This window comes from Carcharhinus amblyrhynchos, chromosome 15, assembly GCF_965287045.1.
Source record: "Carcharhinus amblyrhynchos chromosome 15, sCarAmb.v2.hapA, whole genome shotgun sequence".
NCBI lineage: Eukaryota > Metazoa > Chordata > Chondrichthyes > Carcharhiniformes > Carcharhinidae > Carcharhinus > Carcharhinus amblyrhynchos.
In genome coordinates this window covers 70,570,831-70,597,160 of record NC_137338.1, presented here as the reverse complement: position 1 = coordinate 70,597,160, position 26,330 = coordinate 70,570,831, and the positions used below count along the sequence as shown (strand labels likewise).

Genomic DNA, 26,330 nt, shown 5'->3' with positions numbered 1-26,330 from the left:
ACATTGAAATTCAATTGAATTTAGGCACGGTAGCACAGTGGTTAGCACTGCTGCTTCACAGCTCCAGGGACCTGGGTTCGCTCAGGTCACTGTCTGTGTTTGCACATTCTCCTCGTGTCTGCGTGGGTTTCCTCCGGGTGCTCCGGTTTCCTCCCACAGTCCAAAGATGTGCAGGTTAGGTTGATTGGCCATGCTAAGAAATTGCCCCTTAGTGTCCAGGGATGTGTAGGTTAGAGGGATTAGTGGGTATAATATGTAGGGATATGGGGGTAGGGCCTGGGTGAGATTGTGCTCGGTACAGACTCGATGGGCTGAAGGGCCTCTTTCTACACTGTAAGGTTCTATGGTTCAATATTTCACCTATCTTCCAAACTACTGATACTTATTTCACTTTGAATGATGAGATTTTGAGAATCCTTTCACGGGCACCACTGGGCTATGCCAGCATTTATTACCCATCCCTAGTTGCCCTTCTTAGGCAGTGGTGAACTGCCTTCTTGAACCACTGCCATTCATGTGGTGTAGGTACACCCACAGTTAGGGAGGAAATTCCAGGAATTTGACCCCAATTACAGTGAAGGAAGGGTGATATATTCCCAAGACAGGCTGGTATTTGAATTTAGAATTATTTTTTGTAATCCTGTTATAGTTTATTTTGGTTCTGTAATAAACTATGTCTCCCTTTGAAGGGAAGTGTTGTGGCAACTTTGGTTTCAGCAGCTTGGACAGCAGGGTGGTACTAGGGTGCTGAGGCAAGGAGCAGCAGCCCTGGTAGTATGGAATTAGCAGCCTACCACACATTCTTAGGCCTGACTGAGTCAAGCTCTTCAGCAACTGGGTCACGTTCCCAGTTCTCACCTCTGGCTTGGATACGTTAAGCAATTAAGCTTCACCTCATAAAACAAGCAGAGAGCTGGCAAGAAAGATGAGTTCCATTACAAATGATCTACATCTGATTCATTTTTAATTGACTGAGAACAAAACATCATTAGAAGAAAGAGAGATGATCCACAGAGGAGTTGGAGAATTCTAATCGTTAGGATGCCGGATCATAATCCACAAGATATATGATGAAGCTAGATTAGATCCCAGTAATTTTTCTATTTTGACATAAATATGAGGAAAGGATGCTTTACTCTCAAAGTCATTCCACTGACAAATGAAGGATGTTTTTATCAAAACAAGCTTTATTCATAATATAACAAAATGAAACAACTTAACTCTTAATCATTGAATAATCTTTAAATATAAACCTAAATAACTTTTCATTATCACTATTCATTTCCAATTGAGCAGTATTTCTCTTATAGACGTAAACCCCACTTTAAAAATAGTTAGCAACTCCAGGCATACTTGCTTTGACTTGGATTAACAGCTTTGGAGCTCTCAGAAAGATTTTGTACAGTAAGAAGTCTGACAATACCAGGTTAATGTCAACAGGTTTATTTGGTAGCGCGAGACTTTGTAGGTAGAGAGAGCTGCTTGTAGGGTGCTATCTTTAAACAGTCCTCTCCAGCAACTGAATTCAGCAAAATGTCTTTCTTAGCTACAAACCTAGCTCCTCCCATTTCTAATATCACATAACTATATGACGATGTATACCTAACTCACCTTTCCATTATATTAATAAAGAAAACACCCCAATAGTCTTTGGTAAACTAAGCTTAAGCCTTCTACTAAATAAACACTTACATGGTTAAAATGAGTAATTATCCTGCTTTCCAGCATCTGCTGCCTTCCCACCGGATAAACTGACTGCTTGTAGTGAATCTGTAATGAACCTTAAAGCAGTCCCTCCTTAAACATAAAATACATTAATAGCACAGGATCATCACACAATGGCATCCCACAGTTGGTGATGAAGCTACGAGAGAGGAATGAATCTTATGAATAGGGTCTAACCTACTAAGAATTCTATTTATATCACTAAATAACCTGGGTGCGCCATTGGATCGATATAGCAGAGGTCCGGTTAAGAGGACCAACTTTATACATTAATTCAAAAGGTAATGATTTTGTGAAGGTTCATATCAGCATAGACAATGCTCCTCATCACCGACTAGGATAGATTTCAACTCTCTCCCCAAGGACGTAGCCCCATATTGGAAGTCCCACTTTTGTCCAACAAAGCCACCTGTCACAGGCCCAGAGATGAGGCTGCATGTCCTAGATTTAATTGACTAATTTACAGACTTCAGCATGTACAAATACTCACTGACACATGCTTCAACAGATGTACAGATATTACAGATGCTAGCATTGAATACTAAGAACCAGGCACAGCCCTGCTCAGATATAGTATTCTTTATGTCATACATGGTTCTATAAGAACATGAACTTATTATTTTGCTGCACTGGAGCTTACGACACCCAGTGACATTAACATCAATATTGGGGTGACAAGGTGGCACAGCGATTAGCACTTCTGCTTCACAGCATTAGGGACCCGGGTTTGATTCCCAGCTTTAGTCACTGTCTGTATGGAGTCTGCACACGGGTTCTCCCTGTGTATGCGTGGGTTTCCTCCGGGTGCTCCAGTTTCCTCCCACAGTCTGAAAGACGTGCTGGTTAGGTGCATTGGCCTTGCTAAATTCTCCCTCAGCGTACCAACTAAGGATTTTCACAGTAACTTCACTGCAGTGTTAATGTAAGCCTACTAATAAATAAACTTTAAACTTTTGAGTTCAATCCTGCCTCAATGACAAGTCCACTGTTTTAAAACATGCACCCTGATGGTAAACAGGTTTCTCAGTGAGTGTGTAGTAGCAAAGAGTGTGGTGAATGAAGAGACGGACCTGTCTCGTATTGCAAAACTGCTCCATGCTACACAGGACAACAGCAATGGAGGAATGTCATAGAATCATACAGTGCAGAAAGAGGCCCTTCAGCCCATTGAATCTGCACCGAACACAATCCCACCCAGGCCCTACCCCCATATCCCTACATATTATACCCGCTAATCCCTCTAACCTACACATCCCTGGATACTAAGGGGCAATTTCTTAGCATGGCCAATCAACCTAACCCACACATCTTTGGAGTGTGGGAGGAAACCCACACAGACACGAGGAGAATGTGCAACCTCCACACAGACAGTGACCCGAGCCGGGAATCGAACCCAGGACCCTGGAGCTGTGAAGCAGCAGTGCTGACCACTGTGCTACCATGCTACCCATGCAATGCGCAACCTGTGGTTAGCATGGCCAGATTGCACAATGGGACTGATGATGCAGGCGAGTCTGTGCGAGATTCCTTCAAAATGTTGACTGCCGGGAAGTTCAGCTCATTAACCCTCTGTCCCGGATTGTTTCCCTTGCAGATATCTTCAGGGGAAATCGAGATGCTGCTCGTCCAGCTACCGCACATGTTTAAACAAGAATTCACGGGTGTTGGAGCCACACTGGAGAAAAGGTGGAAATTCTGCGCTTTTGAAGGAATTAAAACCGTCAGCCAATGAGCCTGAAACGCTGCTTTGCAAGAGAGAGAAATAGATTATATTGCATTTCAGGTTTATGCGTCAGTGAGTGTGAAATCTGGTAATTATGAAGAGGATTAAAGGCTGCAGAGCCATCCAAGCTTGAGGTTTAATTACTGCATCTGTTCTATCTCTGATGACTAAAAATCTATCTGTACCCTGGTTACTGACCTGTGTCAGAGTATGATGATTCTACTCAGTGCTTCATAAGAAAGTCTCATTATCTGACTTCTTACCATAGCTGCAACTCCTCAAGAACCAGGGGGAAGGCCAGGGCATCATTCGCCAACCCACCCGTACGGAATACAGTTGGAATTAATTGAAATACTTGAGATTTATTGTGCCAGATCGGTGATCCAGAAAATGGACGGGAGACTCAAGCCGAGGGCTGCTAAGCCCTTCCCTCCCCTTCCTCCCGAGAGACCCGTACGTGGCCCCACAGTGCACGGAGCACACAAGAAGGGGCGAACTTTTTCAAGAGACAAAAGGGGGCCCCCCAGAGAGTTGTCGGATTTTCCCCAGACACACAACATGGACCGAGGTCTCACTGCTCATTATCAGCTTCAACTGAAACGTGTTTGTAGTGCAGCTCTGATAACGAGAGAAGGGATTGTGATTCTTCTGTGTCTCCTAGTCATGTGTGACCTTCATGTCTGCTGCACCGCACGGATGGGAAGATCTTACTCTTGTGTAATTTAGAAATAAATTATTTTTATGAAAATTTAAATTATAACCTTTTACCTCACAGTGTGGTGATGCTGCCTTCTGTTGCACGTCAGTTTTAAATTCAATAGCAAGGCGATTGCCTCGTGGTTTTATCGTCAAACTCAGCTAATGTTCTGTGTTCGAATCCTGCTCCAGCAGATGGTGGAATTAGAATGCAATTTTTAAAAAAACTGCCTGGAATTAAGAATCCACTGATGACCATGAAACCATTGTCAATTGTCGGAAAAACCCATCTGGTTCACTAATACACTTCAGGGAAGGAAATCTGCCATCCTTACCTGGTCTGGCCCACATGTGACTCCCAAACCGCAGCAACGTGATTCACTCTCAACTGCCCTCAGACAACTGGGGATGGGCAATAAATGCTGGCCAGTCGCCATGTCCCACAAATGAATTTTAAAAAGTTTTCCCTTCTCAGTTTGAGATCTCTGGATCCTCCTCTCTGACTTCCCAGAACACACGTGGAATAGGATATTTTTGGGTGGATCCATAGGTGACTGTCAGCCCAATTTTTTTGGGGTCTATCTGTCCCACCCCCAATGAAGGCCCTTAGGCAAACAAGTATAGCCCATTTAAGGGTGTCATCCCACTGTGGCTGGTATCAGCCAATGGCAAACGGGGTTTCACCAGGTGGAGAACCCAAAAAGCAAATCCTGTTTGGTGGGAAGGGCTTGTTCCTTTGTTCAGAGGCATTCAGTGCCTGATGAAGGAACCTGACATCAGGAAAGGGGAAGAGTGCCACAGGGTGCCACCACGCCTCTCCCCTCACCCCTGCTGCTGACCCCTCCCCACAAACCCCAGCCTGTAATCCCCATCCCACCATAACTTGTGGCCTGCATCTCGGTCATCCTGGTCCAGGAGGATGAGCTGCCAGCAGCAGCCTCCCACTGGCACTGACATGCATCGAAGGGCCTGTACTGTGCTGCAGTGTTCTAAAGCACTTCCAGCCCCTGGTTGTTAGGCAGCTCTGGGAGATGAGCAGGGAGGGTCAGACTTCTGATCCCTGTTGTCTAACTTAAGCGCCTGGCAGGCAGTTAAATTGGCGGGCCTTCCCGAAAGGAGGCAGCACAGGGCACTCACCAGCTCTCCAACCAGCAGGCATGACTCCCAATACCAACATTAAATGCCACCCAGAGAGAGAGAGAGAAACCGAGGGTTAATAGACATGAATCTGGGAGGGGTGCTGTTGTTCGACTTCTTTCTACATCAACACTAGTTCTGGTTTGGCCCGATATGTAAATCGTTTTCTATTGCTGTCTGAATGTCTCTAGGCCATTCTATGTCTTGCGTGCTCTCTCTCCCTCTCACACATTCAAGCTAAAATTGCATTTTTGTTGTACAATTAAAATTGTGTCAAGTTGGCCGCGCCCAAAAGTGCCTTTGGAAACGCCCTTCAAGCTTCAGGAGTGGACTATTCCTTTCTCGGTATGATATATTCGATCTCCAGGGTGGTGTTAACAAAGTGGGGAGCAGCCCTCCACAACTCATACCTCCAGTCAATCCAGCAACCTTCTGCCAGAGTCTCACACCAGAGAAAGTGCAGCCAGTTGTGGGGCCCACAAAGATGGGGGTCACAGACATGCCAGTAGGATCTTGTAAAATAGTGATACAGAAGCAAAACACCGTAGATGTTGGCAAATCTGAAATAAAAACAGAAAGCGCTGGAAAAACTCAGCAGGCCTGGCAGCATCTGTGGGGAGAGAAACAGAATTAACGTTTGGAGTCTGTGTGAATTCTTCAGAGCTAAGGAGTCATACTGTTTTTCTCCATATATGCTGCCTGACCTGCTGAGTTTTTCCAGCATTTATTTTTATTATTATAACCTGGTGACCTTCTCTTAAATGCAACAAAGGTTCACCAGCTTGTTTCGGGGGTGACAGGAGAGATTGGGTAAATTGGGCCTGTTTCAAAGAATGAGAGGTGATCGCATTGATTTAATTTGATTTATTATTGTCACATGTATTAACAAACTGTGAAAAGCATTTTTCCTTGCATGCTATACAGCATACCGTTCATAGAGAAGGAAAGGAGAGGGTGCAGAATATGCTGTTACAATTATAGCTAAGGTGTAGAGAAAAATCAACTTAGTGGCAGCAGGGAAGAAGCTGTTCTCGAGTCCGTTGATACATGACCTCAGACTTTTGTATCTTTTTCCTGAAGGAAGAAAGTGGAAGAGGGAATGTCCGGGGTGCGTGGGGTCCTTAATTATGCTGGCTGCTTTCCTATAAAGAGTAGATGTAGGTAAGGTGTTTCCCCTGGCTGGGGAGTCTAAATCCAGGGGACATAATTTCAAAATAAGGGGGAAGCCACTTTGGACCAAGGTGAGGTGAAAGGTCTTTACTCAGAGGGTTGTGAATGTTTGGAATTCTGTGTCCCAGAGAGCTATGGAAGCTCGGTCACCGAGTATGTTTAGAGCAGAGATTAATAGATTTCTAAATACCAGTGACATAAAGGGATATGGGAACAGTGTAGAAAAAGGCATGGAAGTGGGTGATCAGCCATCATCATATTGAATTACAGACTTGACGGGCTGATTGGCCTACTCCTATTTTCCAATGCTGAAGCAGTCAAACTTGTAGCTCATTTTTCTTCCCTCCCTGACGCCCAGAGTACAGACTGATCCTCCTTATAAATTAATTGTTGTATGGGAGCTTTGTGCCAGATAACACTGCTTCATTATTGCTCTTCCTATCAATATGCCAAATTTGATTCTGTTCCAGCCCGCACTTAGCTGACTGACTGTAAATGGATTTGCCTTTAATCATTAGCACCACTACTGCAATCAGCAATTGCAATTAAAACATACCGTCATGGCCTGTGTGGGGATCTGTATTTAATGTTTTGTGGTGCACAGCACAAAACACAGGCTTAATATTAATCAAAGCTTCCTTTAACTGCCACCGGCATTCAGTCAAGTCTTTGAAGAAATGCTAAGTGCGGTATTAAAAGTACATCAGACAAGCCTGGGGAGATACTGAAATTTCCAGAGAATTGAATCATTGATACCCATTATTAAAAGCTGATGTGGCCACAGCAAAATTATGAGTTTCATGGTGGGTTAAGCTCTGCATGATGGAGTGGAAATGAATTTGCAGAGAGAGACAATGTGGCCCTCCTTTGGAATATGGACTCTCTGAACATCCCCCTCCCGACATCCCCCTCCCCAACCGCACCCCCCCTTCCCCCCCAGCCTCCCAACTTCACCCCCCATGGCCCCAGTAGAGCATGGAGATAGACCCCCCCACCTTCACCCCACCATTGCCCCAATAGAGCATGGAGTCAGACCCCACACCCCCCCCCACCTCCCCCAGCCCACCACCCCCCCCCCCCCACCTCCCCCAGCCCACCACCCACCCCCCCCCACCTCCCCCAGCCCACCCCCCCCCCCACCGCCTCCCACCTTCACCCCCATTGCCCTAGTGGAGCATAGAGACAGAACAAAGCACCTTCTACACACGGGTCAAAAAGCAGAATCTCTCCCTCCCTTCAGTCAGAGTCAGAGACCCCACGGCAGGTCAGAGGAGAACATTTCCTGTTGAGGGTGCCCTGTTGGGGCAGTAACTTAACTGATGTTTTACACAACAATACAAACGACAATCATAAAAGCCAACACCAGAAAATCCTGATTCGGGCTGAAGTTTAGATCAGTCAGTATTTGGGATTTCCTCGTAGGGGTGTTAGTCATGTTCATTTGACCTAGGCTGGCTTTGCAAGGCAGTCTGAAGGAGTGTTGCACTGTCAGAGACACTGTCTTTTGGATCAAATATTAAGTCCCACCTGCCCTCCAGGGTAGATATGAAGGATCCCAGGACACCATGTCACCATGGAGCAGAGGAGTTCTTTCCAGTGTCCCAGCCAAGATTTTCTCCTCAACTGGTATCATAAGAGAAGACTATCTGTTCATTGCTGCCTGTGGGAGCTTGCTGTGCACAATTCAGCTGTCCCTTCTTCATACATTACAACAACGATAACATGGCAAACAAACCCTCAATTGTCTGTGAAGCACAGATCCTGAAGTGATGGAAACACAAATATAAATCCTTTTGTTTCTCTCTGTGCTTGTGATATCCAATAATACAGGATTAAAGCAAGGTATCTTGAGTGGGGATCTTGTGCCAAAGTTAATGTTTATTTATTAGTGTCACATACAGGCTAACATTAACTCTGCAATGAAGTTACTGTGAAATTCCCCTACTCACCACTGTTTGTTGCTTGTTCGGGTCAATGCACCGAACCAGTATACGTTTCAGAATGTGGGAGGAGAATGGAGCACCCAGAGGAAACCCACCCAGACATGGGGAGAACATGCAGAATCCACACAGACATGGGTCCCTGGCGCTGTGAGGCAGCAGTGTGCCACCTTGCTGCCCACCGTACCAGGGAAGTGGTTCTTCAATTACATGGAAGGTCAAGAGAAAACGTGGTTGTTCTTAGAGCAGAGAAGGTTAAGGGAACATTTAATGTAGGTGTTCAAAACCTTAAATGCTTTCAGTAGCATAATGAAGAGAAATGCTTCTAATGGCAAGAGAGTTGGTGTCTACACGGGGCAGATTTACAATTGGCAAAATCACCAGATCCGCCAAGTAGAAACATTTTCTTTTACCCATCCCGCTGATGTCACCTGGACTATGTCATTGGAAAGGTAGGCAGAAGCAAATTCAGCTATAAGTTTCAAATGAATTGTACCAATCCTGTACAAACACTTTGCAGGGATGTGGCAAAAAGCTGGGAAGTGGGAGGAAAGAGATAACCCATTCAATGAGCTGGCACAGGCTCAATGGGCTGAATGGTCTCTGTGTTGTAAACACAGCCTGGTGCTGCTTAAAATTGACCCCTGTATCTCTCTTCAATGCTCTTTGTTTCATTGGTCAATTTTCACCTTGAATTTCAATGGATGTTTCTTTTGTGTTTCATTAAAAACAAAAACAAGAAAAGTGGTCCAACCTGGATTTACAAAAGAAAATAAGAATAGCGTTCGATCCAAAGACGAGTCATTAAGGTGCTAAAAAATGTTGCAAGTTATTATTGAAGCTCTGGTTAGGTCACAAGGAGAGTTTTAGTTCAGTCCCAGTCACCGTGCCAGTATTTGATCTCTGGTCTGAGGGGACGTTCATGCTGTACAGGAACCCTGCGAGGACTGGTTTTGGGAAAGGGGTCTTGACAAGCTCTCAGCTATTAGAGGCTCCCCCAACCAGGACAAAGCAGCACACTTGATTGGCGCCAAATCCATCACCTTAAACATTCAATCCCTCCACCATCGACACAGCAGCAGCAGCAGCAAATCATTCAACCTCCTTTGACAGCATCTTTCAAACCCATGGCTCTCTGCCAACTACAAGGACAAGGGCAGTAGGCAAATGGGAACACAACTGAGGATGTAACATGTACTGTGAATAAAGGGGAACCAGTAGATGTACTGATTTGATTTGATATCATGGAATCGCTACAGTCCAGGAGACCATTCAGCCCATTGAGTCTGCACCGACCACAATCCCACCCAAGACCTACTCTCGCAACCCCACGCCACCCCTGCTAAACTCTGACACGAGGGTCAATTCTGCTTGGTCAATCAACCTAACCCGCACATCTTTGGACTCTGGGAGGAAACTGGAGAACCCGTAGGAAACTCACGCAGACACAGGGAGAATGTGCAAACTCCACACATGATTTGATTTATTACTGTCACATATTGGGATACAGTGAAAAGAGAACATACATTTTCATAGAGTACATAGGAGAGAAGGAAAGGGTGCAGAATGCAGTGTTACAGTCATAGCCAGGGTGACTTACTGTAATAAAGCTTCCCACCATCAACTATTATGAAGTCTCCAATAATCGACTGTAATGAACTTTCCCACCATCGACTGTAATGAACCATGCCACCATTGACTGCAAGTCCCCCAGCACTGACTGCAATGAACCCTGCCACCACTGATTGTAATGAAACTTCCCAGCACTGACTGAATAAAACTTCCCAGCACTGACTGTAATGAAGCGTTCCAGCACTGACTGTAATGAAACTTGCCACCACTAACTGTAATGAAGCCCCCCAGCACTGACTGTAATGAAGCCCCCCAGCACTGACTGTAATGAAGCCCCCCAGCACTGACTGTAATGAAACTTGCCACCACTAACTGTAATGAAGCCTCCCAGCACTGACTGTAATGAAGCCCCCCAGCACTGACTGTAATGAAGCCCCCCAGCACTGACTGTAATGAAGCCCCCCAGCACTGACTGTAATGAAACTTGCCACCACTAACTGTAATGAAGCCTCTCAGCACTGACTGTAATGAAGCCCCCCAGCACTGACTGTAATGAAGCCCCCCAGCACTGACTGTAATGAAGCCCCCCCAGCACTGACTGTAATGAAGCGTTCCAGCACTGACTGTAATGAAGCCTCCCAGCACTGACTGTAATGAAGCCTCCCAGCACTGACTGTAATGAAGCCCCCCAGCACTGACTGTAATGAAGCATTCCAGCACTGACTGTAATGAAGCCTCCCAGCACTGACTGTAATGAAGCCCCCCAGCACTGACTGTAATGAAGCGTTCCAGCACTGACTGTAATGAAGCCTCCCAGCACTGACTGTAATGAAGCCTCCCAGCACTGACTGTAATGAAGCCTCCCAGCACTGACTGTAATGAAGCCCCCCAGCACTGACTGTAATGAAGCGTTCCAGCACTGACTGTAATGAAGCCTCCCAGCACTGACTGTAATGAAGCCCCCCCAGCTCTGACTGTAATGAATCCTGCCACCACTGACTGTAATGAACTTTGCCATTTCTGACTATAATGAAACCTCCCACCACCGACTGTAATGAAATATCCCACCGCCGACTGTCTTTTACTTTATAGCTTGTTTCTGGAGTGGTTGTCTGAATGAATTATTGAAAAGGGCTTTTGGTCACATAATGATTTACTTTATTTCAAGATTCCCTACTCTACATCGAGTTCTTTGCCAAAACTTTGTGTTAAATATTCTGCCTTTAATGTCAGTCTATTCTCTGGCTATATTCTTACCTTGTTTCTGTCTTAGCACGTTTTTCCCAGACTAGCTTCATCCTCCCATAATATTCCAACCCTGGTGTCACACAAACTCCTCAAAAACTTCCATTCATCCTGTGTCAGTTAGATTGAAAGAGCTGCTGGTAAGTATTCATAATGAACATTCAGTGCAGGCCTATGTTGCCATTAGCAGGCTGGTGAACAGGGCTTGTTCATTGCAATTGCATCTAATGCTCCCACACATAATTGGATATCTGTGTTTCAGCAGACAAGATTAAATGAAAAGTCTAACTGTTCCATACCACTTGTTTTTACTTCCAGCTATGACATTTTGTTCGAATGAGCCAACCTTATCAAAGAATAATGATTCCACTAGCCCGGTGTCCTTGGAAATTAAACGTAAAGTAAATCCCAGTAAAATTAACTTACAGCACTGAACCTGGGGATGTAGATAATAGCACCTTCCCAGGTGAAGGCCTGGTGCCTCTGGGCATTGCCAGTTACTGTTGAAGGTCAACCCACCTCAATTTCTTTGTCATTTCTTTCTCCCAGGGTGTTAGCAGAGACATAGAGGCTCTCGCTGTCAGCTGCACATAAATACATAAGGTGGGAGACTGATAGATTTTTTGCTAGCACTGGGAGTTATGTAACTTCCTCTTGGATTCTCCTCCTTGGCTGGACTCTGCCTGCTATTGGTTCTAATATGATCGTTTTGCTTCCACATTCTACTTCGGTATTTATTTATTTTTTACTCATTCACAGGATGTGGGTGTTGCTGGCTATCTATTATTGCCCTAAGAAGGTCGTGGTGAGCTGCCTTCTTGAACCACTGCAGTCCATGTGGTGTAGGTACACCCACAGCGCTGTTAGGGAATGGGTTCCATGCTTTTGACCCAGCCACAGTGAAGGAACGGCGATATATTTCCAAGCTAGAAAGGTGAGCAGCTTGGAAGGGAACCTCCAGTGGGTGGAGTTTCCAATGCGTCTGCTGCCTTTGTCCTTTGAGGTTGCAGAACTCGTGGGTTTGGAAGATGCTGTCAGAAGAGACTAAGTGAGTTGATGCAGTGCATCTCGTACGTGATGTCCAAAGCTAACTACTGCATGGGTGGCAGAGGGAGTGAATGTTTCAAATAGTGAATGGGGTGCAAATCAAGCAGGGCTGCTTTGTCCTGGATGATGTTGAGCTTCTTTAGTGTTGTTGGAGCTGCATCCATCCAGGGAAGTGGAGAGAATTCCATCACATTCCTGATTTGAGGTGGACAGGTTTTGAGAAGACAGGAGGTGAGTTATTTGTCACAGAACCTCTGGCCTCCTACCTGCTCTTATAGCCACAGTATTTATATTGCTGATTATATGATTGAATAAAGGCAAATTGTGCGGAGGGTGTGGAGAGTCTGCAGAAGGATCTAGATAGGCTGGGCGAATGGGCCAGGAAATGGCAAATGGAATTTAATGTTGGCAAGTGTGAGGTGGTCCACTTTGGTAGGAATAATGGTAGGAAGGACTATTACTTACGTGGCGAAAAACTGCAGCAGGCGACGGTGCAGAGGGACCTCGGGGTCCTTGTGTATGAGTCGCAAAAACCCAGCTTGCAGGTGCAGCAGGTGGTCAGGAAGGCGAATGGGATGCTGGCCTTCATAGCGAGGGGGATTGAATATAAAAGTAGGGAGGTCTTGCTGCAGCTGTATAGGGCATTGGTGAGGCCGCAGCTGGAGTACTGTGTGCAGTTTTGGGCGCCGCACCTGCGCAAGGATATTTTGGCCTTGGAGGGAGTGCAGAGGAGGTTTACTAGGCTGATACCGGAGTTGAGGGGGTTGAGCTATGAGGAGAGGCTGAATAAACTAGGCTTGTACTCGTTAGAGTTTAGAAGAATGAGGGGAGATCTCATTGAGACGTATAAGATGATGAATGTGATGGATAGGATAGAGGTGGAGAGACTCTTCCCGCTCAAAAAAGACAGTAGGACTAGGGGGCACAGCCTCAAGATAAAGGGGGGGCGGTTTAGAACGGAGTTGAGGAGGAACTTCTTCACTCAAAGGGTGGTGAATCTCTGGAATTCTCTGCCCGTTGAAGTGGTGGAGGCTGCCTCGCTAAATATTTTTAAGAAGCAGGTTGATGGGTTTTTGATAAGAGAGGGGATTAAGGGTTATGGGGAGAGGGCGGGAAAGTGGAACTGAGCCACGACAGATCAGCCATGATCTTATTGAATGGCGGGGCAGGCTCGAAGGGCCAGATGGCCTACTCCTGCTCCTATTTCTTATGTTCTTATGTTCTTAATACTACATTCAGTTGAGGGAGAGAAGAGTGTGTTCAGAACTAGTGTTTTAAACTTAAATAAGGGCAATCATGAGGGCAGGAAAGTGGGGCTAGCTAAAGTGAATTGGTAAACATGCTTAAGGGATAGATCAACCCAGGTTTACTGGCAGACATTTAAAGGGATATTTCAGAATACACCGACCAATAAGAAAGAAAAACTCCAAGGAGAGGGCCCATTACAAGGTTCATTACATTCGAAGGCCCATCATCTGTGGTTGACTAAAAAAAAAGTTAAAGACAGTGTTAAACTTAAAGAAAAGGCATATATTTGTTCAAAGCCGGGTGACAGGTCAGAAGATTTTAAAGAGTGTAAAGAACAAAGAGTAGCAGAAAGATTGCTAAGAAAGGAAAAACTAGAGTATGAGATGAAGCAAACCAGTAATATGAAGACAGACAGTAAGAGTTTCTATAGATATTTAAGGAAGAGTTAAAGTAAGCATTGGTCCAATAGAAAATGCATCTGATAATGGAGAGTAGGGCTACGGCAAATGAATTAAACAGGAAATTTACACCCGTCTTCACTACAGAGGACACAAGTAACATCCCAGAAATAGCCATAAATCAGGAAATGGAAGGAAGGGAGGAATTTAGGAAAATTACAATCACCAGAGAAGTAAGTAAACTGAGCAAATTGTTGGGTTGGCAAACTGACAAATCCCTGGGTCTGGATGGACTTCACCCTAAGGCCTTAAAAGAAGTGGCTACTGAGATAGTTGATGTATTGGTCTTAATTTTTCAAAATCCCCTGATTCCCTACATTCCAGAAATACGAAGTAATCAAGGGGCAAAGGGGAGGAGGGAATACATATAGTAACAACCACTAGAGAATAAGTACAAGGGGAACTAATGGGGTGAAAGGTCAGTAAGTCCCCGGACCTGATGGGTTGCTTCCTAGGATATTAAAGGAAGCAGCTACAGAGGTAGTGGACGCACTGGTAATAACCTTCCGCGAATCCTTAAATTCTGGAAAGTCCCAGAGGATTTGAAAACTAACAATGTGACACTGTAATTCAAAAAGAGGTGGGGGACTGGGGAGACAAAAACAGGTAACTATAGGCCAGTTAACTTCTGTCATAGGGAAAATACTAGAATCCATTATAAAGAATATAATAGCAGAGCATTTAGAAATATATAACATAATTAAGCAGAGTCAGCAGGCATTCATAAAGGTGAAATCATGCCTGACCAATTTATTAGAATTGTTTTGACGTGGTAATGAGCAGGACAGATAAAGGGAATAGTAGATGTAATATACTTAGATTTCCAAAAAGGGTTTGATAAAGCGCCACACAAAAGATTACTCAATAAAATAAATGCCCATGGTGTTGGAGAGAACATATTAATATGGATAGAGGATTGGCTAACTGATGGAATGTAGAGAGCTGGAATAAGAGGCACATTTTCAGGATGGCAAGCTGTGCCACAGGGATCAGTCTGAGGACCACAGTTACTAACAATATACATTAATGACTTGGATGAGGGAAGTGAACATACTGTTGCCAAGTTTGAGGATAACACATATATAGGTGGGAAGGCAAGCGGTGAGGATGACACAAAGACCAGAATTCTTTGGTCTCACACAGCGGTCTTTATCTCTGCCAGTAAGAATGGAGAATTTGGCACTCAGCCAAATCACCATTCACAATACCAGGACCAGAGAATCCCAGCTGCGGGCGAGGTCAGAGGATTCCAGCCAAAGAGTCTATAGAAGGATAGGACAGCCTTGGCTCACTTCTGTGTGGAGTTTGCACGTTCTCCCCATGTTTGCTTGGGTTTCCTCTGGGTGCCCTAGTTTCCTCCCACAGTCCTAAGATGTGCGGGTTAGGTTGATTGGCCATGCTCAATTGCGTGTTAGTGCCAGGGCACTAGGAGGATAAACATGTGGGGTTATGGGGAAAGGGCCTGGGTGGGATTGCTGTTGGTGCAGACTGGATGGGCCGAATGGCCTCTTTCTGCTCTGTAGATTCTATGATTCTACACAGAGTTTGTAGAAGGTACAGAGGAACTTCACCAAGGTGATATCAGGACTGAGAGACTTCAGGTATGTGGTTAGACTGAGGAAGCTGGAATTTCCCTGGAAAAGGGAAAGTTTTGGGGGACCCTTGGGGAATCTAAATAAAGCCCAAAAAAAATCCGCAAGCAAATTGATTGATTGGCAGAGGAGAAAGGTTTGAACAACTGTTTGTGGTAATCTGACAGGACTGGTCTGAAAAGGTGGTGGAAGCAGAATCTTGGAACGATAACTGTATGTATTTGAAACAAAATAATTTGTAGGGTTGTGGGAAAGTAGCTGAGGGAGAAAATACATTGGACAGCACTCCTCCAGATAGCTGGCACAGATCCTGCTTGTACTGTGCAACACTGATACTTTTTAATAGAATCCACCGCAATCTCATATTCCAGCATTTCTAAGTCACATTTTAATTCTAATCTTCACAAACTCAATAATAACTCACCACATATTCCAAAGTACTTTTCTAAACTCCGATACATTAAACCCAGAGCAGCTTCCAGGCCTGTTGGTTTATAAGATCTCTAAAGAATGTTGCGATTCACTTGCACAACCCCCACACCGAAGCAACTGATACAGGCAAGCATCAGGCTTAATGACATTAACAGACCAGTGGGGCAGAAAAGGCACAGTGGTTAGCACTGCTGCCTTATAGCACCAGGGACCCTGGTTCAACTCTAGACTTGGGGACTGCGTGGAGTTTGCACTTTCTCCCCACGTCTGCGTGGGTTTCCTCCGGGTGTTCCGGTTTCCTCCCACAGTCCAGAGAAATGCAGGTTACACTGATTGGCCATGATAAATTCCCTCTAGAGGGACTAGCTAGAGTAAATGCATGGGGTTATGAGGATAGGGCGTGGGTGGGATTGTGGTCAGCGCAGACTTAATGGGCCGAATAGCCTCCTTCTGCACTGTAGGGATCGATGATCCTATCCTGTCCAAACCAAAGTATCATTGTCTGCAGGATTACCAACTGCAGTGAAAGAAGATGGAAATCTCTCTCTTCATTTTAACTTTTCATTGTGGTAATAACCATTTGCAAAGTGCCATTCTCTTCAAGTTCAAACAGCGAAGATTAACTTCAGAAGAATTAAATCAAAAGCAAAATACTGAGGGTGAATAGTCACTGAGCCAAAATGTTAACTGATGCTGTTTCCAGAGTTGTCTGTTTGTTTATTTCAGAAGTATATACATATAGATCCAATTAAAACCCGAATAGTCTTCACAACTGAATACCTCCAAAAATATACATGGCTTTTAAACAAAATAGTTCCACATTTGTGAGGTAGGGCCCAGACAGAAGTCAAACCTGGGGTCCAGTTTACAGGTGAGGGCAGCAAACTCGAGTGAGCAAGTTGCAGATCCTTCATAGACAATCCAGGCTGTTGAAGAGGTCCTGATCACTGAGTTAATGCCACACAAATATCGGACCGCAGATCAGACAGATTAATACTGTCAGGGAAAAAGGGGCGGACAGGGCCGGGGGGCTTAGCGTAGACTCCGGGATTGGGAAGGGATAAGATTGGGGAGAGTGGGATCGATCAGAGTGCTGCGGAGGAGGAATGTGCAGTAATGACACACAGAGCGGGATTTTACCAACACGTCTACCCGAGGTTCGGAACATCCTGCCCGAGGCCAGTGAGAATATTATTCTTGTGCCAGTAAGATTCCGGACACAGTCTCTGAACATGAGGCTGGGATAATTCCTACTTCTCTCAGTGTAGCGGCCCCTTTAAGGACTGCTCAAGACCCTGCTCAGAGACCCAATTTCCCCGTGGGCAGCTCCAACCTGAACATTCAAACCGTTTAACATCTTTTTGCCCACCCCGAGATGGGGGATGGCACACTTCCATTTATAAATAAGTACGTTTCCTGCCAACCGTAACGAAGGCCTAAGAAACCATTCAGTGCTCGAAGAACGGGAACTGAAAGGTCAAATTTCTAGGCCAGTGAGTTATGATGCCGTAATCCACTGACTTCCACCAGTAAGATCTGTTAAAATAAGATGGTGTAACCCATTTCCGTTTTGCATCATTCCCTTTCTTTCTTCCCTATAAAAGTTTGGGACATAGTTAAACAATCCAACAAATTAATCCACAGTGATAACAACGCAGCAATATGGGTATCGCACAGGAATAGAGAGAGTATAAAAAGACTGAAACCTGGTATAAATACATACCCTCCGAAACGCACAGCAGGAGTGGAAATCGATATTGAAAGGCACAGATCCAAATTTTGGAGACACAATGAGTTTGTAATATGGGTGGTGCAGTTATCTGTAGCACAGGAAGTCTTTTAGCTGCTGAGGGATGGGTAGCTTGGATATGGTAACAGGCTGAGAATGACCCAAATGCTTTCCAATGCACAGTCGGCATAGCTGTTTCAAGGAGGGTGGTCCTACAAAAATAGTCAGAGGGCAATTGATTTTTAGACAGGGCAAGTGTTTGGTTTGAAATACATCAACATGCCAAAATGTATATATTCTGAGGGCAAGACTGATAATAATAAAACAGCAGCTTAATTTTCTTCAAGAAAATGTGACCACTCCCAGTAACGTGGTTAGAGCATCTAAAAGCCACTTCACTGATCCCATACACAGGAACATTGGGATGTTGATTACAGTTAATAATCTGTTTGATAAGGCAAGGTTGCTATCACTGCTGCCTCACAGTGCCAAGGACCGGGCTCAATCCAGCTTTGAGCGACTTGTCTACGTGGAGTTTTGCCAGACACTGGGTCCGGTGTAACTCGCCGCGGGGCACTGGGTCCGGCGTAACTCGCCGCGGGGCTCTGGGTCCGACGTAACTCACTGAATCATTGGCACGGGTGAATTTAGGCTTTAGTAGTTGGGGCAGTACTGCCGGGTCTGGTCCAGGTCAAAGCGGATGCATTGACAACCCTTGCATTCATTGATACAATCACCACATGGATACACATGTGGGTGGCTGTCTATGAGCTTCCACATAGGTCCCTCGTGGAACCCTGGAAGGATCCCATGCCAATGAGTTTGAAGGCTGCCATGACGTTGATGACCACATGGAGTGGAAGGCCTCTGCAGCCACGTGGTGCCAAGTCCGCAAGAACATGGTACAGATGCCATACCATCTCCTTCAGTAGGTGGTGGCTTCATTGGCACATGGTGTCAGACAGCTCAACGAAGGATAGGTTGACCTGCCACTACCCGCCACTGCCCCCCCACCCCCCGCCGCCCCGGACTCCCTGTCTCAGGTGGGCTTCTTTCTCTTGTGGGTTGTTATCCACTAAATCTGGCCCGGCTCCATAGCTCTCACCACATCCCACCCCTGGGAAGATCCCAATCTCAAATCTTGCCTTCACAAATCCCATTTTTGGCTGCTCACAAGATCTTTTTATTCATTTGTGGGACATGGGCATTGCTGGCTGGCAGCATTCGTTGCAAATCCCTAGTTGCTGCAGAGCTGTTGACAGTCAACCACATTGCTGTGGCTCTGGAGTCACATGTAGGCCAGACCAGGTAAGGATGGCAGAATTCCTTCCCTAAAGGACATCAGTGAGTCAGATTTAGTGACCATCCTTGTAGTTGTGCCTCTAGCCAGTAGGCTTGCTAAATTACACTCTACGTTTTTAATCTTTTATAGACATTAATGTTGTAACGGACTTGTAAGTGCATTGAGTGTTAAAACTTTCTGTAATAAGCCTGTAAGGAAGTTAGTAAAGTAGAACATTTCTTGTTGGTTTCTGAGTCACACATCTCTCATATTTTGCTGCAAGTGGGAAGATACAATTTTTAAAGAGACCCTCCCAGCACCTTATAATATACGGGTAATCATAACTTAGCTAACAAATTATTTAACAGGCTTTTCTGGAAAGAGGCAATATCTCTTCATAGTCACTTCCCTTGGGAAGGCATGGTTCAGATTCTCAAGTGCGCATGTGAAGTGGCTGCTGTGAACTCAAGTGGGGGTGACTGGTGAAGGAGAATTCTTGATCTAGGATAGTCCCTACTGGAGCTAGAGTTATAATCCATTTCTTGTTACATCCTCAACAAATCAATGTGTCAGATGGAGAGCAGGATTTACCCTGTGACCGATGGTAGCATGCCATCTCCTGGTCCCACCATGGTCAACAGGATTTCTCACTGAATGCTGCTCTCGCCACTATGAAACTCATGGCAGGGTGCACCATTGGCGGGACCAGATTAAAGTTCCAGCCTTCATTTCCCTTTCATAAAAAAATGCGTTGGCTCTGCATTATGATTTTCTAAACATGCTGCTAATACTTCCTTGATAATAGATTCCAGCATTTTCCCAATGACAGATGTTAGACTCATTGACCTGTAGTTTCCTGCTTTCTGTCTCTCTCTTTCCTGGAATAGAATGTGACATGTGCAGTTTTCCAATCTGCTGGGACCTTTCCAGAATTGAGGGAATTTCAGAAAATTCCAACCAATGCGCCGCTTAACTCTGTCGCCACTTCTTGTAAGACCCAAAAACGAAGGCCATCAGGCCCAGGGAACATGTCAGCCTTTAATCCCATTACTTTCTCCCTAGTGACTGTTTTAAGTTCCACCCCTTCTTTCGTCTCTTGTTTTTTTTATATTTTGGATGCTTTCAAAGTCTTCAATCATAAGGACAAGTCTTGGAAAAGTCTGGGAACGGGGTCAAGTCTTTGAAATCCTTCAGGCAGCAGCTGATCAACAACAGCAATCCTTCCCTCATAACATCTAACAGTTTAATTTGTTCCAAACACTCACCCACTGTATCAATTCCTCCAGACCCCAGGACTCCCACTGGGATCAGCAGATAAAAGTCCTGTCCTTCTACGGTGAGGACAATACCATGGGATCATAGAATCTTAGGGAAATGATAGACAATATAAAATCTTCAGTTACTTATGTCTGGAGTCCTTTGTTAGAATCCAGTTTTACCCTGCGACCGATGGTAACGTGCTATCTCCTGGTCCCACCATGGTCAACAGGATTTCTCACTGAATGCTTCCTTCACCACTGTGAAACTCACCTGCTGAAAATCCAACAGTGATCCTAACCACTCACTGCTTAACAAGGTTTTCCTTGCGTTTCCTTGGGTTCCTTTGCCAAGTATTTTAAATCTGGCTTCCTTTGCCAATAGGAACAGTCTTTCTCTGTCCACTCCATCTAGACCAACTCTCCCTCTAGGTTGTGCAGCCATGGTAAGTGTGCTGTGTGAGGGACAAAGAGACCTTACACAAGCAACTCTCCCTTGGTGGTCATTTTTAAAGAGAGCGCGCGGTGCAAAAAGTGTCCCCAACATAGGGGCTTGGTCTGGATCTCTTTGTGCTTTTTAACATCGCCACAGTTCACAGTATTCTCAAGTTTCTGCCTATCTTCAAACTTTGAAAATGTGTCTTGCACACCTAGTCCAAGTCACTATTATATATCAAGAAGAACAATACTCCTGGTACTGATGTTTGAGGAATCCCACATACACCAGTCTGAGAAACAACATCACCACTCCAGGAATAAGAGCAGCTAAAGGGAAAATGATGTGAAAATTATTTCGGACAAGAGATCCTGTACATATTGCAGCGCAAAATCACTGTAATGTGAGGGGCCGTAACATTACAACCTGTGATGCCTTGCAAAGCCACTGAACATGGGCAGGGTTTAAACATGTGGTGAAATGAATGCAGTAAGGCTCACTGTTGGATTTTAAATCTGGCCAGGATAACGCCTTTCCAGTTACCTTATCCTACAGGAAGAGAATATGAACCTTGCAGGAATATCAGTAATACCTTAAGCAGGAGGCAGGGGTGGGGAAGGGAATAAGAGGGTGGGGTAAAGGGACAGGCAGGTGAACGAACGGCAGAGAGAGTAGGAGGGGGAAGAGAGGGCTTTAATAGTCTTATTTCCTTGCACAAAAGGGTAGGGAAAAGTACTTGCATGTTTCTTGTGGATTCTGGTTGGCTCCAAAAGTGTTCATCTGTGAGACTACTTACCCATTAACTCTCTACATAGGCTCAGGCCCTCAGGATACTGAGGCTGACAGATTGCCGTGTTGGCAGGTCAGGTTTGTTGATGTGCTGCAGTGTGGGGGACAGAGGGAGGAAGCAGTTCCCTATCAGGCCTGAGGTTCAGAGGCTCCACTCTGGTGTAGGATAGGGGTAGAGAGAAAGGAAAGAAAGGCAGAGACAGGAGGGACAGGGTGGAGGGATGAGGGCAGTTCGACGGGGCAGAGGCGGAGAAATGGGGTAGAGAATGAGGGAGAGAAGGAACACAGCGCTCTCTCAGTACAGCCATGCTGACAGAGTGCTCGCCTCACTAGGTCCTCCCTCCAAACTGCACCCGCAACCATGCAGCATTTGATCAATGTTTAACCTCCGACATTGCAGAGGTCCCTCAGCACCGTTCCGCTGACAGTGCAGCTCTCATTACGATGGTGCAGTATCTTTCATTATAACCAGCCCTTGAGCAACGTAGTGCTCTCAGCCCTGGTCCTCCAACAGCCCTCGGACTCCCCATTACTGCCCCACCATCAGATCCACATTCCCTCAGACAGCAGAGTACTCGCTCAGTGTTGCACACCCAACAGTACAACATTTGCTCAATACTAACCAACAGCCAGGCAGGTTCATGCTGGTGTGAGGCGAAGTGCCCCCAGCCTTGATACTGGAGGAGATTTTCCAGCCTTCCAGATTCTCTCTTCTTTGGCTTCTCCTTGACCTCATCATCCAGCAGTCGATCAAATAACTGACAGTAAAACCAAGCATCTCCTGCATGGCGGCAGCCCAACCAAACAGAAAGACTGCTCCCCAACCACTCAGCCCATCAGAAATTCCTGCTCTTGCTGCTCCTCCAATCAGGGATTTGGTCTGTGCAGGAGATGCAAGTTCAGGAGAGGGAAGCTGTATAGGGAGGAGCTGGATTGGCCTGTGTTGGAGGAGCAGAGAGTCCACACAATGAAGTTGTTGAACTCAATGTTCAGTCTGGAAGGTGCCAGTTGGAAGTTGAGGTGCTGTTGCTCCAGTTTACTTTGGGATTCACGAGAGCGTTGCAAAAGACCAAGGACAGACATGCGGGCAGGAGGGCTGGGTGGTGTGTTGATGTGGTAAACGACAAGAAGGTCCGGGTCCTGCTTGCGGATGGACCCAAGGTGTTCTGCAAAGCGGTCACCCGGTCTGCGTTTGGTCTCTGCGATATAAAATAGACCATATCGGGAGCAGCAAATGGAGTAGACCAGATTAAAGGCCCTGCTTCACCTGAAAAGAGTGTTTGGGACCTGAGATGGTGAGCAGGGAGGAGGTAAAGGGGTAGGTATTGTACCTTCTACGATTGTATGGGAAAGTGCTGTGGGCAGGGGGTGAGATGTTGAGTGTGATGGAGGAGTGGACCAGACTGTCCCAGAGGGAATGATCCCTGCCGAATGCTGACAGGAATGTGAAGGGAAGATGTGTTGAGTGGTGACATCATGCTGGAGTTGGTGGAAATGGCAGAGGATGATCCCATCCATTAACTCTCAGATGCTGCCTGACCTGCTGAATGTTTCCAGCAACTTATGGCAGGATTGGTAGAATAGCCTGCCTTTATTCTTATGAGGAACATTAGTTTCCCCTTGATACAATATTTAAACTTGCTTCAGATAAAAATACAAAACAATTAAAGTCCTTACAATGGAAGAGGAATTTCTTTAATATTGAAAAGGTACTAACATCTACATGTAGTGCAAAGGTACCTATAAAACATTCTACTATGATTCTTTACTTTAGAAATGAATTTTTTTTTAGCTAGTACCTTCCCATTGCAAAAGCAATTTTTCTAAAGCGCTGTTTGGTAACGCAAGATCCACAGGACGTTTCCCTTCAGCATTCCTAGCGTCAGTGTCCGCTCCGTGTTCCAGTAGTAGATTGACAAGTTGTGTATCAGAATTCCTGGCTGCCACGTGAAGTGGAGATTCCAGGTTTTTGCTCATGTTAACGTTGGCGCCTAAAGAGGAGAATTACGGGAAGATGATTTTAAACGATTTTTTTTTTACAGCGGTTGGAAAACTTTGGCAGGTGGAATCTTCCGCAAATTGAAAAGTTAAGGAAAAATGTTGAGTTGGAAGGAAACTCAGTTCCCAGTCCAGCCATTCTCAGTTCTGAAATACCCATCCTTGTTTCCAATTCCAGCCACAGCTTCATCGCTCCCTATTGACTGCCACTCACTCTGAGATTACAGAGGATTCACAATAGAGAAACAGGCCGCCTGCAAACATTCACACCAGGAAGGGGATTGGAGAGAACGTGGATCACTAAGGATGACAGGGATGATGGGGGATCAGAACCACTCTGACGAGCTAGTGATAACAATGGCCGGTGGAGGGGACGGACATTGGAGAGATGAAGACAGAGGGGAGTTGTGGGGCTGGAGATATTGCAGAGGGGTGGGGACTCTGGAGGGATCAGGAACAGAAAATCTCTACAGTGCAGGAGGCGGCCATTCAGTTCATCGAGTCTGAACCGACCTCAATCCCACCCAGGCCGTACCCCCACAACCCCATACATTTACCCTAGCTAGACCTATGACACTCAGGGGCAATTTAGCACGGCCAATCCACCTCACCCGCACATCTTAGGGATTGTAGGAGGAAACCGGAGCACTCAGAGGAAACCCAAGCAGACACAGGGAGAACATGCAGATTCCGTGCGATGACTCAAGCCGAGAATCGATCCCAAGTCCCCGGCGCCGTGAGGTAGCAGTGCTAACCACTACGCCACTGTGCTGCCCTGACGTCAGGGGCTCAGAGTTAGATGGGAGTTTGGAAAGATTGGAGGAGAGCTGGAGATAATGGGGGGTATGCAAAACATCAAACAACTGGAGAGATTGGAGTGGGGTCAGAGACAGCAGGGCGAGATGGAGGTGTGGAGAATCGAAGGAACCAATAACATGGAAGGAACATCTGGATAGGCAGGGTCAGAGATACATGGGCAGACTAGAGACATCAGGCAGTGGGGAAACCATGGTTTGGATACGTGAGGAGGTTGGAGGCAGAGTGGCAGTAATTGATTTAACTGCAGCTACACTGGGAGATTTGGGCAGAGAGGCCCCATGGCATTTGGACAATGAAGACATTGGAGACCATGTAACATTGTGGGGGAAGTGGGACACATATCGGGGGCTTTAGAAGTGTCAAGGGTTGGTCCAAGAGAAGGGAACGGAGCTGGTGGAGGCTCAAGATCAAAGGAGATGGTGTTGGGAAGCAGAGTAGTTGCATCAGTGGAAGATTGTGGCTGGTGGAAGGAGATTTGAGCACAGGGAGTGGGTCAGCAGCTAAATTGGAAAACAATTTTCCACAGGCAAGCTCGGCTAGCCAGTGTGAAATATAAAAGAGAGATGAAAACTGAGGCATGCAACCTCAATAATAATTAAATGGCCAATCCACTTGAGATTTTACTGTAGTTTTTATCAATCCCTAGGATGTGGATATCACTGGTTAGGCTAACATTTATTGCCCATTCCCAGTTGTGTTTGAGAAGGTGGTGGCGAGCCACCTTCTCAAATCACTGCATCTGATGTAGGTACACCCACAGTGCTGTTAGGAAGGAAGCTCCTGGATTTTGACCCAGCTAAAATGAAGGGAGAGTTCCACGTCGAGATGGTGTGTGACTTGGAATTCCAGAGGTGAGATTAGAGAGAGAGGTTGATTACAGGGCAATATTTTAGCAAGCATGGCATCAAGCAGCTCTAACAAGTGCACAATTTTCAAATACCCATTCTTATTTTACAACCTTAGCCTCCCTAACTATGTATCAACCTCCACTCTTACAGCTCTCCAAGGCTACAAAGAATTTCCAGCATTAAAAAGGCCATTTGACCCAAACAGTCTCTACTTTATTAGAGAACAGAAGGAAGGAGGAATCAATCATGGAGTGTTAGTGACATTGGGGGCTCGAGATACATTGGTGGGCTAGAGATAACAATGGCAACAATTTCCACGTACCTGCTGCCCTTGATCTTATACATGGTGGGGGTTGCGGGTTTGGACAATGTTGTTGAAGGAGCCTTGGTGAACTGTAGATGGAACACTCTACTGTGGCTATGGGTCAGATGTTGAAGGTGATGGGTGGGGTGCCAATCAAGCGGGCTACTTTGTCTTGAATGGTGTTGACCTTCTTGAGTATTGTTGGAGCTGCACCCATCCAGGCAAGTGGGGAGTATTCCATCACACTCCTGACTTTGTAGATAGCGGACAGGCTTTGGGGACTCGGGAATGAATTACTTGCTGAATTCCCATGATGTGACCTGCTCCAGGAACCACAGTATTTATTCAGCTGGTCCAGCTAAGTTTCTTGTTAATAATGACATCCAGGATGTCGATGGTGGAAGATTTAGCAAAGATGATATCACTAAACTTCACGGGGGATTCTCTCTTGTCAGTGATGGCCATGGTCTGGTGTGAGGCAAATGTAACTCGGCAAGACAGAATCCAAGTCTTGCTGGCATGGGCTGTTTGAAGCCTTTTTAATTATAATTAGTAGCCTTCAAATTTTCATTGCAGCTTTTTGAGTGTTTTTATTTCCTTCTTACAGTATGGGGATCAAAACCGTTCACAACACTCAAATGTGGTTTGATCAAGATTCCATCAAGGTTCTCTACTTTTTCATTTTATCCCTCTAGAAAAGACTTGTATCAAACTGTATTCCCATTTTCCATAATTTCACTGTTGGTTTTCTTATAAGCAAGGCATGAGAGTAGGAAGGGAAGCTTAAACTAAGATCTACACTGCAACATAGAGAGGTGGTCAAGCTTAGGTTGGCATGGGTAATTAACAGTATTGCTCTGAATAAGAGGAAGTTAGTTGAGAAA

At 45.6% G+C, this 26,330-nt stretch overlaps 2 protein-coding genes across 5 annotated transcripts in view; one reads left to right on the top strand and one right to left on the bottom strand.

Moving 5' to 3' along the window:
* The window catches only part of enox1 (ecto-NOX disulfide-thiol exchanger 1), a 297,971-nt gene extending 292,219 nt beyond the window's left edge, over positions 1 to 5,752 (top strand). For 2 of the 3 annotated variants that reach the window (XM_080204169.1, XM_080204170.1), the window contains one exon: positions 3,320 to 5,752. In XM_080204169.1, the coding sequence (XP_080060295.1) occupies positions 3,320 to 3,457 (138 nt within the window). In that variant the 3' untranslated portion in view covers positions 3,458 to 5,752. The remainder of the gene's footprint in view (positions 1 to 3,319) is intronic. The other variant, XM_080204171.1, reaches the window with a different exon arrangement.
* An 11,438-nt stretch (positions 5,753 to 17,190) lies between these two features.
* LOC145353417 (ankyrin repeat and SOCS box protein 9-like) overlaps positions 17,191 to 26,330 on the bottom strand; it is a 54,624-nt gene continuing 45,484 nt past the window's right edge. For both annotated transcript variants that reach the window (XM_080204165.1, XM_080204168.1), the window contains 2 exons: positions 23,277 to 23,468; positions 17,191 to 17,926 (listed from right to left, as the gene is read on the bottom strand). In XM_080204165.1, the coding sequence (XP_080060291.1) occupies positions 17,802 to 17,926; positions 23,277 to 23,468 (317 nt within the window). In that variant the 3' untranslated portion in view covers positions 17,191 to 17,801. The remainder of the gene's footprint in view (positions 17,927 to 23,276; positions 23,469 to 26,330) is intronic.